We start from the raw sequence: 15177 nt of genomic DNA, 5'->3' as shown, positions 1-15177 counted from the left end.
TAACGTAACAAACATACATGGTACATAATAAGTGTCTTGAAATGTTGCTGTTTCGGGCCAAAAGGTTTGATGTAGCAAACAGTGGGCAGTGAGATGAAGGTTTCTGAGTAGTCTAGCAGTGTGTATGGAGTCAATGGAGTAAAAGAGGGCTGCAGGAAAAGTATAAGATTCTTTTTCACCAAATGATGCATTGTGTATGACTGTCTCACATAGATGATGAAATAGTATATGTGAGGGGGAATGTGCACTGCTTCTTTATTGATGAATATGGTTGGTTTGACCCATGTGTTCTTTCCTCTTAAATTTATATTCTGTCACGGTTGCTTCATTCATTGATTTAATACTGTATGTTCTCGATGGGGGAGCACTGTGAATGCATGTAAAGTCTGTCCTTGGTGTGAAGCTCTGTAAAAATTAGTTTGCTTTTTATACATGGAATCCAGGGATATGATACTACATCCCATCTATTTGGTATAGGAAAAGGTCTTAACAAGTCATAACACCTGGGCAGTAGTATGCTTACAAACTCTGTAAAACCAAACGTCTCCAAAAAAAAAGAAACCATCGCATCAGAGGAATTGGCATTGGTAGCTATACTGTATGGAGGAATACGTTCTGGGAGAAAGTAGCAAAAAGCAAAACAGCACTTGAAATAAAGTCTATTCCCCCTACAACAAATGCTGCAAAATGTCATTCCCTGCGTGTATATTACCATGGTACAGCAGTGGATAGAAAGTACTCTTCAACCCACAGACTGGGGGATGGAAAGTTACAAATGGCGTGATGTGTCCATTGATGACAAATTTACCACCAGTACCACTGTTTGTGACGAATACCACGGCATCAGCACATGCTTAATTCCTACCTATAGACAGAGGATGATAACTGGACAATGAAAATGAATGGATTAATAGATTGTAAGATTGTATAATTCTATTGTTGTGACAGTACAAATGTAAATGAACTGTTTTATTAGACACTGTAGTCCTGCATTATAATGCATAGGACTACGTTGTCTATTATTATAACCGTGGTGATATCTTGATACTTAAATGTGTGTTTTTGTTGCTAAATAGCACTTAAATTAATATGTATATTGCAGTTTAAATGTTTGACACTAAAGAAATATAAAAAGCATTATAAAAACTGCTATCAAGTGGTAATTAGATATAAAATATATGTTTTTTGTTCATTTTTAGACATTTTTCGCCATTGGCGGCCATTTTGTTTAAAAAAACCTATTTCCCCTACCTGGATTTTTCTAGACTTTTAGTATGTTCATATAGGGACCTTATAGAAATGCATTGTGGTGAAAAAAATTCTGTTGCAATTTTTTCAACCTTTTACTGATTCTGAGCATATCTTTCCTGTACTATTACTTATGTAAAATATATTTGTTTCGCAGGTTTGATTAATCTAAAATCATCTAAAACAAACAAAAATAAATTTGAACGAGGAGTTACGGATGAATTTGTTGTTGAAGCTGTGCATATTGGAGACATACAGAAAATTAGGTAGTTATATACATTCTATAAACTTGTTTTATTTATACAATAAATGTATATGACCTGTTTTTAGATAGGTTGAACTGAAAGTTTAAGGTTCTTGGAAAATGTTTTCTATGCCATTTTACTTTAAAAAATGTTAAAAAGGTTTAAGGTCAATGCATGTACCGTTCCTTGTATCTACAGTATCTCCTGTAGATGGTAAATAGTTACCAATGATCCTAAAATTTGCCAGAACATAAATGCTAAAATTGATTTATAAACACATAAATATTCACTTCCAGAATTGGGCATGATAATAAAGGAGGATTTGCTGGTTGGATGTTGGACAAGGTTGTCATAGATGCACCTTCACTTGGCAAGAAGTGGGAATTTCCATGTGGCCGTTGGCTAGATAAAGGAGAAGATGATGGCCAAATCGAGAGGGAATTATTCCCAATAACCACAAGAACAGAAGAATATGAAAAACGTATGTACAAATACAGGAACACCAGTAGTATTTTGAAATACTAATATAAAACTTGTTTCTTAAATCAGTGATTTTGATACATTCATTTTGAAAATACGAAGTGTACCATGACAGCATATACAATTCAGTTTCAGAAAAATATGTTTATTTCTTTTCATTCAGATGTTCCGTATGAGATCACTGTATATACTAGTGATGTTAATGGAGCTGGAACAGATTCTGATGTGTTTGTTGTTCTCTTTGGTATGGATACCAACACTACCCAAAAGAGTTTATGCGAAAACAAAAAACAACGGAAAGAATGTTTTGAGAGAAAGAAGGTTGATAAATTTGTGGTTGAGGTATGTATGTCTTCTTCTTTTGCTATTCATCGTGTCAGATGATGACTAAAATCACATTTTCCCTTTCACATGTGCATCAAGTTTTGGTGAAGTAGCTGTTGCACATCAGCTAAGCACCATCTAAACTGTCTTTCACACATCCGCAGCTATGCTTGTTTTGTAGCCATTGCCAATCCAATTCCATTCTGCAAGGCAACAGTTTTATAGCTATTATCATTATTATGTATCAATAAAAAAACTGATAAAACACACAAGAAAAGATTGATAACCCTTTGAGATTGGGATTATTACTCAAAGTTGTCCTTGTTTTATTTTGATAGCTTGAAGATGTTGGTGAAAGCATTGAGAAGATTCGAATTGGACATGATGGTTCAGGGTTTGGAGCTGCTTGGCATCTTGATAAGGTAGAGGTCAGAAAGTTGTTGGAAAAAGGAAAGGTTAGTACTTTATATTGAATTATGTTTGTTCAAGATATGCTCTCGCATCAATTGAGTTTAAAAATTGCACATGACATGATTATGTTTTGCTCCCACAATCTGCCTTTTAGATGCTGTGTTTCTCAGAGAAAGTGACTTTAACTTCTCGAATTTCATGCTTTCTTGGGTTCACTATAATAAATGTAAATAGCATGGATTTCACATAGCCTAACAACTTCAACACAAATCATGACAAAATCCATCTTTTTCATACCAATTATTCATAATAATAAGTAAGTGGCGGATTTGTTTCTGCTGTTGTTTCTGGTTTTAAAAATAAAATAAAATAAAATAAAAAAATAAGCAAAGATGACACATTGTGAAAGACTTTTTACTAAAAAATATCATTTAAACATCATCATTAAAAATATTAAATGACTTGATCGGAAGAATTTCATTAATGGATGGTTTAACTTGTTGATTTCTTAAATGGCAATTGTTTCTATCAGGGCTCTAGAACGTTTGTGTTTCCCTGCAAGAGGTGGTTTGCACGCAAGGAGGATGATGGTGAAATTGTTCGGGAATTGGTTCCAGCACAGGTAACAGAGGAAAAAATGGGAAAAGATGGAACAATGAAGAAAAAAGAACTCAAACAGTCAACATTAACAAGTAAGTTAGTGGCGGTTTCATCGCTGTTGGTTGTGAACTGAATAAAATAAATAAGTAAAAAAGATTCCATTCCAATTGAATGTAAATACTCAATTTATTTAATTATAAACCAAAACATTTTGCAGGTGTAGGACCTCCCTCCTACTGTAATCTTATGATAGAACTAGAACTTTATATAAATGTATAAATACTGAGAGTGTATAATTTCTGCATTGCAAGGTTATTGTAGATGCTCTGGTATTGTTGTTGATTTGTTTGTTAGTTGCATTATATTAAATTTAGATATAGATTAGCCACATTTATTAAACATTTCAAATCTAGAAAGATTTAATTACATTTTTTCAGTGAGGAAATACAAAGTACTAGTGTATACAGGCGATGTGTTTCGAGCAGGAACTGATGCAAATGTCTTTATAAATATTTTTGGTGAAAATGGTGATACGGGTGAAAGAAAACTGCTAAAATCTGAGTCATATTCAGACAAATTTGAAAGGGCTCATGTAAGTAAAACAATTTGTATATATTTATAATATGTTTTAAACATAATATTTGTTGCTGTAACAAGTGAAATTCATGTCATGTTATATTTAAATTGGATTTATTTTAGATTTATCATCCAATCATTAATTCTGTGGAATTACAGTTTAGATTTAAGCTTGGTTCCCACTAGGAGGCAAAGCAAGGACATAAGCACACTGAGGTGAACCATGAAAACTGTTGCTTGCGTGCGTTGCACCTACGTCATTGCTTTGCGTCCAGCCATGGTTTAAAGTAGAGAAACTGTAGAAAATATAATTTCTTTATTTTAATTAAAGTGTGATAAATTTTCTGTGGAAGCTGTTGATCTGGGAAAAGTTTTTAAGATTAAAATCCGTCATGACAATTCTGGTTTCAACGCTGCATGGTTTTTAGACAAGGTGGAAGTAGTTGATACAGATGGAGAGACTGCATTGTTTCGCTGTGAACGGTGGATTGGCAAAAACAAAGATGATGGAAAACTAGAAAGATCACTCTACATTAAGGTAACAAATATTGTAAATTCCTTTTGATAAAGTTAGCATAGTATAATCAATTCCATGTGCAAGTATTTTATATTCAATTAGAACAAATCTGAGTCTATACATTTTATTTTGTATCACCTGCCGTGCATTATTTTCTTGTATCAACTGTTGAAAGGTACAACAACATGCTAACCTTATTGAAATTTGAAATTGTTGTGCAACGCGGAAACATGAATATCCCATCTGGTTATCCCTTTTGTAGAATGTGCTGCTTGTAACCTCCAAAATTTGAGCTCTGAATGTTTAGGTGTGTAGTTGAAATTCAAGTAGATTTACTGACATTGATATACTGAAATAATAACATACATTGAGCAACAACAACATCCAAGGTATACTGTAATTACACCATCACACCAATTTACACTGAAGAAACAAAGTATTGAAAAAGATTGAAAACACTTTTATTGCATATTTTTTAGGGATATGAAGGAGACACATCAAGCACAGCTACTCTTAGTACATTGCACCGAAGTGCCTCAATGCGTTCGTTAAAATCTATTAAAGAGAGCCCACGCTCAAAATCAGGAATGGAGGAACCAGTTTACGATGGACCAAGTAAGTTCTCAGTAATCATTTTAAAATTAGTACACATTCATATTATTCTGCTTATTGTAAATTATGTTTTTTCTTCTTCTATTCCTCAAAATTAGGTCTTAATTTCTGTACATGGAGGTCTTAATTTATGTATGCCTAGACCTTATATTACTGTACATACTGTAGTGATGAACAGAGTATAAGCTCATCTGTTTTAAATGAGTGAAATTTAGTAACAAATCTAGTAAAACTACATTAAATAATAACTAAACTAATGGTTTTTTTTTTAAAGCTATACCATATACAGTGAAGATTACCACAGGTAAAGAAGAAGACATGGGCACCACAGCAAATGCCTTCATAAACTTCATTGGTCCGAAAAAGAAGAATGTCACAGGCAAAATACCACTGCACCTGGTTAATAAAACAAAAATGGAACCAGCTTCGACAGAAACATTCTCACTTGAAGCACCAGACATTACAGAAATCCAAAAGATTGAGGTACAATATAATTTTATACACACAGCTGATCTAGATAAACAATCCAGACATTGTCATGTCGAAATAAAGATGGATATATATGAGAATAACACAATGCATTACAGCATGTATTGGCTCAATAAAAAAGAAAATCTTTCAATATTATTGAGATTCAAGGAATTCATTTTTTCTTTATCATTGTTAAATTTTGCATTACCTACAATGCTCTGATTTTACATCTGTGATACAAGCTGTCCTAATGACTAACATTTACATAAAAGTTATATACTGTATGGTTCATGGGTTTGGTGAGTTTTAATTATTTAAGAGAGCTATATGGTGTAATAGTAAGGATATCGGACATGTGAGAGTCAGCATAACGAAGAGATACGTTCTGTAAATATTTGCTGATGAGCTACACTAACAGTAAAAGCTAAAATATTTTGAAGATCACTGTTTTTTTTTCATTTTTAAACTTAAAAACCTGTTATTATTTTCAGATTGGACATGATGGTGTTACTCCACAAGAGGGTTGGTTTATAGAAGAGATAGAAGTTGATATGCCAACCGTTGGAAAACATTATATATTTCCTTGCAAATGCTGGTTTTCAAAAGACAAAGATGATGGCAAAATTGTCAGAACTCTGTTCTTGGAACAAGGCCAGAAGTTACAGTATAAACCAAGTAAGCAGATAGTTGATTTACATTTTGTTTCTACTTGTATGATTTCTGGCAATAATTAAAAACGACAAAATACAAAGAGGACAGTGAATATTCACTATTAAAGCTATGTTAGGTCGACATGGAACTCAAACTGGTTGACATGAACACTCCGAACAACTGATCTCAACCGACTACAACTCAAAGTAACACAACGTAACATAGTTGTGCAAAATTGGTCGAGGGTAGCGTGGTAGAGATGAGTTTGATGAGAGTTTTGAATTGCGTTGCACATGCAGTATGGGTTACTGAAACTAGCAGTTCATTACTATTTCTACCTTTGATTTACATTGATAATGATCTTTTCCTAACTTAAAAGCTACGAATTGACTAATTTACTGTTGTTTTTTAAAATTAGAAATTCCTTATGAAGTTACTATTTACACTGGAGATGTCCAAGCAGCTGGAACTGATGCGCCTATTACAATGACAGTGTTTGGTAGTAATGGAAACACTCCTGAAATACCTATTGATAAATGTGGTGATAGATTTGAAAGAGGCAGTGAGGATATGATAAAGGTATTTAATACAGAAACTATATAAACACCTCAATATACCAGTCGAGTACCAAATCAAAGTGCTGTGGCTGTTCCATAAGCATATAGGTTGTACAAGTTCATTCATAGCAGGACATGAAGCTACTGTATGACCTTACACTAACAGTATTGCAACTAAACTGTAAACTGACGCACAGTAGAAGAGTTAATCTAACAAAATCTTTTTTTTAGAAGTTAAATTTAAATGATCTATCAATCCCAGAGTCAAATGACCTACAGTATCAATCCCAGAGTCAAATGATCTATCAATCCTAGAGTCAAATGACCTACAGTATCAATCCCAGATTCAAATGATCTATCAATCCTAGAGTCAAATGACCTACAGTATCAATCCCAAAGTCAAATGATCTATCAATCCTAGAGTCAAATGATCTATCAATCCTAGAGTCAAATGACCTACAGTATCAATCGTAGAGTCAAATGATCTATCAATCCTAGAGTCAAATGACCTACGGTATCAATCCCAGAGTCAAATGACCTACAGTATCAATCCCAGAGTCAAATGATCTACAGTATCAATCCCAGAGTCAATTGATCTACAGTATCAATTCCAGAGTCAATTGATCTATCAATCCCAGAGTCAAATGACCTACAGTATCAATCCCAGAGTCAAATGATCTATCAATCCAGAGTCAAATGACCTACAGTATCAATCCCAGAGTCAAATGATCTATCAATCCTAGAGTCAAATGACCTACAGTATCAATCCCAGAGTCAAATGACCTACAGTATCAATCCCAGAGTCAAATGACCTACAGTATCAATCCCAAAGACAAATGATCTATCAATCCCAGAGTCAAATGACCTACAGTATCAATCCCAGAGTCAAATGATCTATCAGTCCTAGAGTCAAATGACCTACAGTATCAATCCCAGAGTCAAATGATCTATCAATCCCAGAGTCAAATGACCTACAGTATCAATCCCAGAGTCAAATGACCTACAGTATCAATCCCAAAGACAAATGATCTATCAATCCCAGAGTCAAATGACCTACAGTATCAATCCCAGAGTCAAATGATCTATCAATCCCAGAGTCAATGACAAAAACAGCAAAGCTTTTTATAACATACGTTGGCAATAATACATTAAATAACAGTTATATAAATATTATATTTTGTTTATCAGATGGAACTTGATGATATTGCATCTCTTAAAAAGCTTCGTATTGGTCACAATGGTAAGGGAAGCAGAGCTGATTGGTACCTTGAGAAGGTGAGCTATAGCAATCTACCAACTAGGTTATAACTCCATGATATATTCATGGGCCCAGGAACACATGATTGTTCTTTAAAAGTTATCCAAATCCATGAAATTATCAAAAAATCATTACTACGATTCCAAACACTTATTTATAATGCTAGAAACATAAATAATGCCAAAAACTCATCAATAAACCCACAAAAGGAATCCATTACTATTGTTGATTATCCCAAAAACTAGGACACATGCAGGGCCAGCATGAGGCAGATGAGGCGCTCGCCTGAACTGAAATTTTCAATTTTTACCACCCACCTAAATTCCCCAGCAGAGCTCGTCATTTTATATTAATACTTATATATAAGCCATCATTGCCTCGTCTGTTTTTAACCTCTCTCTACGGCCTTTGAAATGTATCCATGATTCCATGTGCCATGATAACAGGCTCCTATAAATGTACTAACTTCATATTTTAGGTGACCATGAGAAACTCAGTGACTGGTGAACTCACTGTATTCAAATGTGAAGACTGGTTATCAAAGAACCAAAGTGACAAGAAAATTGTAAGAGATCTACCAGCAACAATTAAAGGAAAACAGCAAATAAAGAGTAAGCTATCTCATTATACATAAAGTAAAGGCAGATAATTTACTATGTGATCACAAATATCCTACATAATATTAACCCTTAACCGTTTACAAACCATGAATACTTAAGATTATGCAGGCAGTCTTGTGGTGAGATATTTTGATTTAGTATAATTTAACTCCATATGATAGATACTACTTACATTGTTAATGTAAAAACTGGTGACGTTCGAGGAGGTGGAACAGATGCGAATGTTTCTATTGTTGTCTTTGGAATGAATGGAGATTCTGGTGAACTGAAGCTAAAAGAATCTACAACACATCGTGATAAATTTGAAAGGAACCAGATGGACGTCTTCAAGTTTGATATGCTAAGTTTAGGAGAACTAACAAAGATTAGAATTTGGCATGACAATGCAGGTTAGATATTCTGTTGTAATGTATAGAAAATGGCTGTCTCTCCATTAAAACAAATGCATTTTGTGATTTGAAATATTAACATTACTAAAGTGAGGCTTTTGTTATAGCATTTCAAAAAGGAAATAAAGTAAAGAAAAAATGCCTTGATGGTTAAGCTACAACCGTCGTCTTGCTAATGCTAACCAAGTAAAATTGAGATGAATACAAAGTGAATATCATCTTATTTTACGACTCCCTAATCATTGGTAATTGTTCATCACTAGACAATGGATTAGAAGGGTGTGAACCAATACAAAGCAGGTTTATTAGATAAAGATAGTATTATAATAGCCAAAACAATGGAGTCACTGTAGGTGTCAAAATAGATACTGGTCATTGTTCCAGTGAAAGTATGTGAAGTGGCTAAACAAAGCCAGTATTTAATGTCATCTTTTCTTTAGATAAATCGTGGAGGAAATATTTATTCCTTTATGGATAAATCATGGAGATACTGTATAAAGTAAGAAGCTACTGTAAAAGGTAATTTTTTAGCTCTATGGATAAATAAGCTGATGCAAGAAGAAAATTATTTCTATTTTTTTCATGAAGGTTTCAAAGCAGGGTGGAATCTAGAATCTGTTGAAGTACGAGATGAGAAGAAAGACGAATCATACATGTTTACTGTTAATAGATGGTTAGCACGTGATGAGGATGACAAACAGATCATGCGAGAAATCACGTGTGATAATCAACTCGCACCTAAGGACAACAAAGAGAAGATTGGTAATAATTTTTCCTGTTCCATTCACTTGTGGGTGAGGGTGTGGTCTTAATAATAAATGTTGTTGACCATCTTTGCCAATTTTATAATTCTAATACTTTTTTTTCTGTAGTATATGAGATAAGTGTCTCTACAACTGATAAACGAGATGCAGGGACCTATCAGAATGCATGGATCATACTGCAAGGAGATCTACGGTCATCAAAGGAGTTCTTAATGGAGAATTCTCCAAAGGAAAAAATACTAAGAAAGTGTGTATTTATTTATTTTTATTTTGTTTTTACATGTAGTATTCAATTTAATACTCATAATTTTACAAAGAATACTATTGCCCTGTCTTCCCGGATATGGAGAGGGTTATTAATAGGTCCATCTTAGCATGTTGTAGACAGATGAATGAGTGCCATGTGGCAGCAGCTGAAAGGCCCTTAGGAGAGGTTGTTGTCTGTGTTGTCTGCAAGTGGCAAGTCATTTTCAGTAAAATATACTCCAAGAGGGACGGACATCATATCCTAAGCATGTACAACTTAGACTACTGTAGAAATGAATGGCAGAGGCTTGAGGAGGGCTACAGTACATCAGATGGAGTTGAATGTTGAAAGTAAATCCGTTTGTTGTTGCATCATATCATTTAAAATCTAAAAATCCTGTTTTTGTTTTTCGTTTATTTAGGGGTGATGTAAACACTTTTAAATTCTCAACTCGAAATGTTGGCAAGATTGAAAGTATCTTGTTGGGACACAAAGAAAGACCAGATGGTCCACGAGCAAAGGGTACTGGACGTGATGTGGAGTGGCACTGTTATGAAGTGATTATAACAGATTCTGGTAATGGTACAAAGTAAGTTCACAGATTCACTAGCACAGTTTCCACATTAAGTTTGGACGCAAAGCAAGAACGTTTATTGATAACCAAATTAAAAATAGTGTAGTACAGTGATTATTATTTTTACATAATAACGCAAGTAATTTGATCAATTTTCTACTCAATTACGTTCTTGTGATGCTTTACTCCAATTGCCTTGTCCGTTAGATGGGAGCCGTTGGTCCTGTGTACAGTACATGTAGTGAACGTAGAATCTCCCAGTATTTAGATTTGGTAGGCTGCACTGCTGGCAGCCAGGAGTACGTGGAGGGCCTAATTCGAATTTTCTCAGTTTCTAGCTAAGCTTCAGGACCAGTATAAATACTGCTTTACCTTTACTAGTGGCTTTATAGCCTGAGCCATGAACTCATATTACCAGTGAAAGTTAAATGTTTGTCTGGCCTGGCAAAAAAGAGATACAGTAGAACATCTATAAGAGGACATCTTCTGAATAGTGATTGGCTATTTTACATAAAAATGTTTCTTTAATTAGGTAAAGGTAAGGTAAAGGTATTCATATTTGTCCTCAAGCTTAACTGGAAACTGAGGAAATTTGGATTAGGCCCTCCACGGACCCACGGCAGCCAGCAGTGCAGCGCCTACCAGATTAGCACACCGGAATGTCTCTTTAATTAAGGCGTCTCAACCAAGGTATTCTACTGTGTGTAACATAAACAAAATGATATGATTTGTGATAATGTATAATTAGTTATGTTATAATTTATATTGTACATTTTGAAAAACAGATATGTATTTCCATGTAATGCATGGATACCTCTTGGTTATGATCGTGACGATGCAAAACACCTTGTTCCAAAAACAGTTGAAGAAGGAAGAACGACAGCAGTAAGAAGTAAGTCAATTGCTGTTCAGTTTTAGATTCTTGAGTATCAAGCAGTAAGAAGTAAGTCAATTGCTGTTCAGTTTTAGATTCACGAGTATCAATGTATATTGATCGAAACGTCAAGAAACTCAACTTTTCATAACTATACATATTTGTAACATACATATTTATATTAAAACTTGTGTAACAAGTTGCAACCAGGTTTGCATAATGTGAAGAACAGGATTTACAAGAAAAACACACCAAATAGAGGCTTTTTTTTTGTTCTGAGATGTTCCGAATTGTAACTGCGTCCGCATGTTTTGAACTGGTGTTAAACTGACCAATCATAGTAATTAAAATGATAGCGTGCAACTTAGCTTTCTTCCAAAATTTCTCACGGTTCACATATGCATATATGAAAACGTGTTAAAAATCAGATCAAACCTGGTTACAACTTGTTATAATTAGTTGTAACAATTTATGCTGATGTGAAAATGGTTTAAGGGGATTTAAAAATGATATGAAGGCAAATTTGGCAACAATGGTTAGAAAGGGTGGTAATATTACCTGTATTCTATTAAATTACTACAGCTTTAGATTTATAAAAAAGTTATCTAAATGTATGTATTGTTTAATTTAGATCTGGCTCCAGTTCACTATGAGGTTATTGTAGTGACATCAGATGAGAAAGGCGCAGGCACAGATGCAAATGTAAGCATTACAATTTATGGAACAAATGGAGATTCTGGAAAACAAGCGCTGAAACAAAAATGGAGGGATTTGTTTGAAAAGGGTAAATATATTATTAATAGGGAGATTTCAGCTAAGCTTTGTAAACAATTGTGTTAATGTACTTGTTTCAATTTGATTCTATGATGTATGGAAGCTTAGAATGCAACATATGCAACACAATCATGATGGAAGGCCTAGCTTAGGCAAAAAGATACTGTACCTTGACTTGCATTGAACGATAGTTTTATTTGTTTCACCAAAAACTAAGTTGAGTCTTGGCTTTCTTTGTTCTTGCAGTTTTTTTTACTATTTACAAAACATTGATCACATGGTTTGTTTTCTTACAGGTCAAACTGATAAATTCAAATTAGAAATATTGGATTTGGGCAAACTGCAGAAAATACGAATAGAACATGATAATGCAGGATTTAAAAATGCAGCATGGCTTTGTGACAGAGTAGAAATAATAAACACAGCAAACAATGAAAGAACAGTCTTTCCATGTGGGAAATGGTTAGACAAGAAGAAAGGAGATGGTGAATTGTTTAAAGAGCTCTTCCCCCAAAAATCCTAAGAAATTCTTTTGTTTAGGCCGAAACCAGCTCGGGAATTCTACGTGGGACAAAGGACACAGGTTTTACTATCTCTAACCGGACCCCTGCTTTATGATTTTTTTATATCACAGTATTAATTGCAGTATGTAATTAATTTTGATCTATTGATTGAAATACTATGTTCAGTACTAATTTTGGAATAAATAATTAATAGAAAATTTAGTTACAAATTAAATAAATAGTATTTGACAAATTGCTGGCTTGGCATTTTAACGAGGCTTGACTAAAGTATCTCAATTTTCTTTTTAGAGCTGATTTACTATTTAATACTACTGTTATGACAAATAGTGTGTGGGAATATTATGTGTGTGCTGATAATAGAGAGGTTTCGCAATCTTACGAATACGATAACGAAAACGGATACGTCACGCACACGTAAAATAGTTATTTACAGTATTGTCAAAGTATTGCAAGTTTATTCTCAAAGGGCCCATATATTTACCTACCGTATGTGTTAAACCAAGGGCTCATAAATTTACCTACTTGTGTTAAACCAAACTCTGGCAGACTGAGAGATTGGGATGTTCCATTCATCGCAAATCAATACATTTGTACAATCGTATATTGAATCTATCAAAATAGTATTTTATAGTATTTTTTAAAGAAAATCGGCCTGTCTTCAACATTATGATATCATAATGTTGAAGACAGGCCGATTTTCTTTAAAAAATACTATTTTGATAGATTCAATATACGATTGTACAATTTACTCTAGCTGTTCAACCAGTTTTCAGCTATTAAAAACAATTATCGTAGGAGGAGATAGGAAAATGCGAAGCCTCCTCGCATTTTTGTGGCGGGTATTTTTCAAGATGGACATCCATTAGACAGTGTATACCACGATCGGAAAACACCCCTATTTGGGGCAAATCGTTGAACCTAAATTCGTTTTAATCGTCAATAACTAATTATCTAACTTAATTTAATTAGTAAACATGGTTACATCAGGTGGTTAAAATCAGTACCGAAAGTACGAACCAACTTTATATACCATCGAGTAAAAATTCTAGAAGTAAGGCGCGATTTACCAAATTTTGCCCTTACGTAAATTTATATATAGATAAATCTATAATTATATTATAATCATGAATCATTCCTGATTCAAATGCAAAATGTGCAAAATAGATCAAAAACTATACTCGTTTTGTAGTTACGAATATGACTGGTGATATTCGTCAACACGAATACGCTTTACGAATATGAAATGGGGATCAGCTCAAAAGTTTCACAAATGTGTGACGTATCCGTTTTCGTTATCATATTCGTAAGGTTGCGAAACCTCTCTATTGTGAAAGGAAATTTACGATTTTAACATGTTTTGTACATAATTTTGTGAATTTTATATTTGTATTTCAAAAACATAGTGTTAATGATTTTATAAATGGTATGATAGGATCTAGCTAGTCTAGTTCTGCTTCTAGCCTTGTGACCCTTTTTGTGAGGTGTTGATCAATGCTTTACAGTAGGACGAAATGACCTGGTTATGACATAGTACCTGCAAACATATAGGAATGTGTTATTTCACTTCTAATTTACATGGTGAATATTGTACATAATTTTGTAATGCTAAATGAAGCAGTTGAACCCGAAACTCTCAATTTTGACATGGGACATAGATTTGTACCATGAGATGTATATTTTCGTACAACAAAAACCTTATAGTAATAATCCTAGAACCTACACATGCTAGCTTGATTTTATTTGTATAGACCTTGATTATGGCTGAATATGTACATTTTGCAAACAATTAGGCTGTTTACTCATTTAAAGATTTGTATTACTGTATAGTAAATTAAGATACTGTTTGTGCCAAATTTTTTATATTTTTAATGGATTTAATAGGTTTAAACATTTTACATATTTGTTTTGTATACTCACTAATCTAGTGAATAATTAAGGTAACGTCATATGTAGAATTGTCACAAGCGAAAATGTGTGTGAAATTTTAATGTTGTTTTGTTCTATTCAACTATAAATAAATTTAGTACAAATTTAATGTCATTTTATTGTTTAGTATTACTGTATTAAAGCTCATGTAACCTGATTATTGATAAAACTATATTTACTGTTGTAATAAAAGAAAAGAAAAATAGATTTATTTTCTTTCATATTTGTTTAATGAATGTATATATAAAGAATAAATTGGTAAAATTAAAAAAATACAGTACAATTCAAGGACTTAAAAAACTAAAATTTGCTACTTTTAAATACTGTACATTATATTAGTAAAATATATATTTTACATAATAATAGCTATAATGTGCACATATTGCCTTATTATTTATGGTGTATATAGAAATATACTGTAAGGTTGTGAATATGAAAAATCACCCAAAATATGTCATCTTACATTCTATCCTTTTCAAGCCCTTTGGTCCATTAGGCAGTATTACAGTGATATAGGAAGTTATGTTGCAAAACA

The 15177-nt window shown here is 33.4% G+C and overlaps 1 protein-coding gene across 1 annotated transcript in view; it reads left to right on the top strand.

The window, feature by feature from the left end:
* LOC140053895 (lipoxygenase homology domain-containing protein 1-like) overlaps positions 1–14676 on the top strand; it is a 31659-nt gene extending 16983 nt beyond the window's left edge. The window contains exons 28-47 of the mRNA XM_072098636.1: positions 1406–1514; positions 1790–1974; positions 2137–2315; positions 2636–2752; positions 3241–3400; positions 3746–3900; positions 4216–4422; positions 4881–5016; positions 5288–5496; positions 5976–6159; positions 6554–6714; positions 7881–7967; positions 8429–8561; positions 8732–8959; positions 9548–9721; positions 9832–9970; positions 10392–10559; positions 11330–11436; positions 12050–12202; positions 12489–14676. Coding sequence (XP_071954737.1) covers positions 1406–1514; positions 1790–1974; positions 2137–2315; positions 2636–2752; positions 3241–3400; positions 3746–3900; positions 4216–4422; positions 4881–5016; positions 5288–5496; positions 5976–6159; positions 6554–6714; positions 7881–7967; positions 8429–8561; positions 8732–8959; positions 9548–9721; positions 9832–9970; positions 10392–10559; positions 11330–11436; positions 12050–12202; positions 12489–12715 — 3218 coding nt within the window. The 3' untranslated portion in view covers positions 12716–14676. The remainder of the gene's footprint in view (positions 1–1405; positions 1515–1789; positions 1975–2136; positions 2316–2635; positions 2753–3240; positions 3401–3745; positions 3901–4215; positions 4423–4880; positions 5017–5287; positions 5497–5975; positions 6160–6553; positions 6715–7880; positions 7968–8428; positions 8562–8731; positions 8960–9547; positions 9722–9831; positions 9971–10391; positions 10560–11329; positions 11437–12049; positions 12203–12488) is intronic.
* Positions 14677–15177: the final 501 nt, after the last annotated feature.

Source organism: Antedon mediterranea, chromosome 7 (genome assembly GCF_964355755.1).
Source record: "Antedon mediterranea chromosome 7, ecAntMedi1.1, whole genome shotgun sequence".
Taxonomy (NCBI): Eukaryota; Metazoa; Echinodermata; class Crinoidea; order Comatulida; family Antedonidae; genus Antedon; species Antedon mediterranea.
Note: the sequence above shows the minus strand (reverse complement) of the source record. Positions and strands in the feature narration are given on the sequence as shown.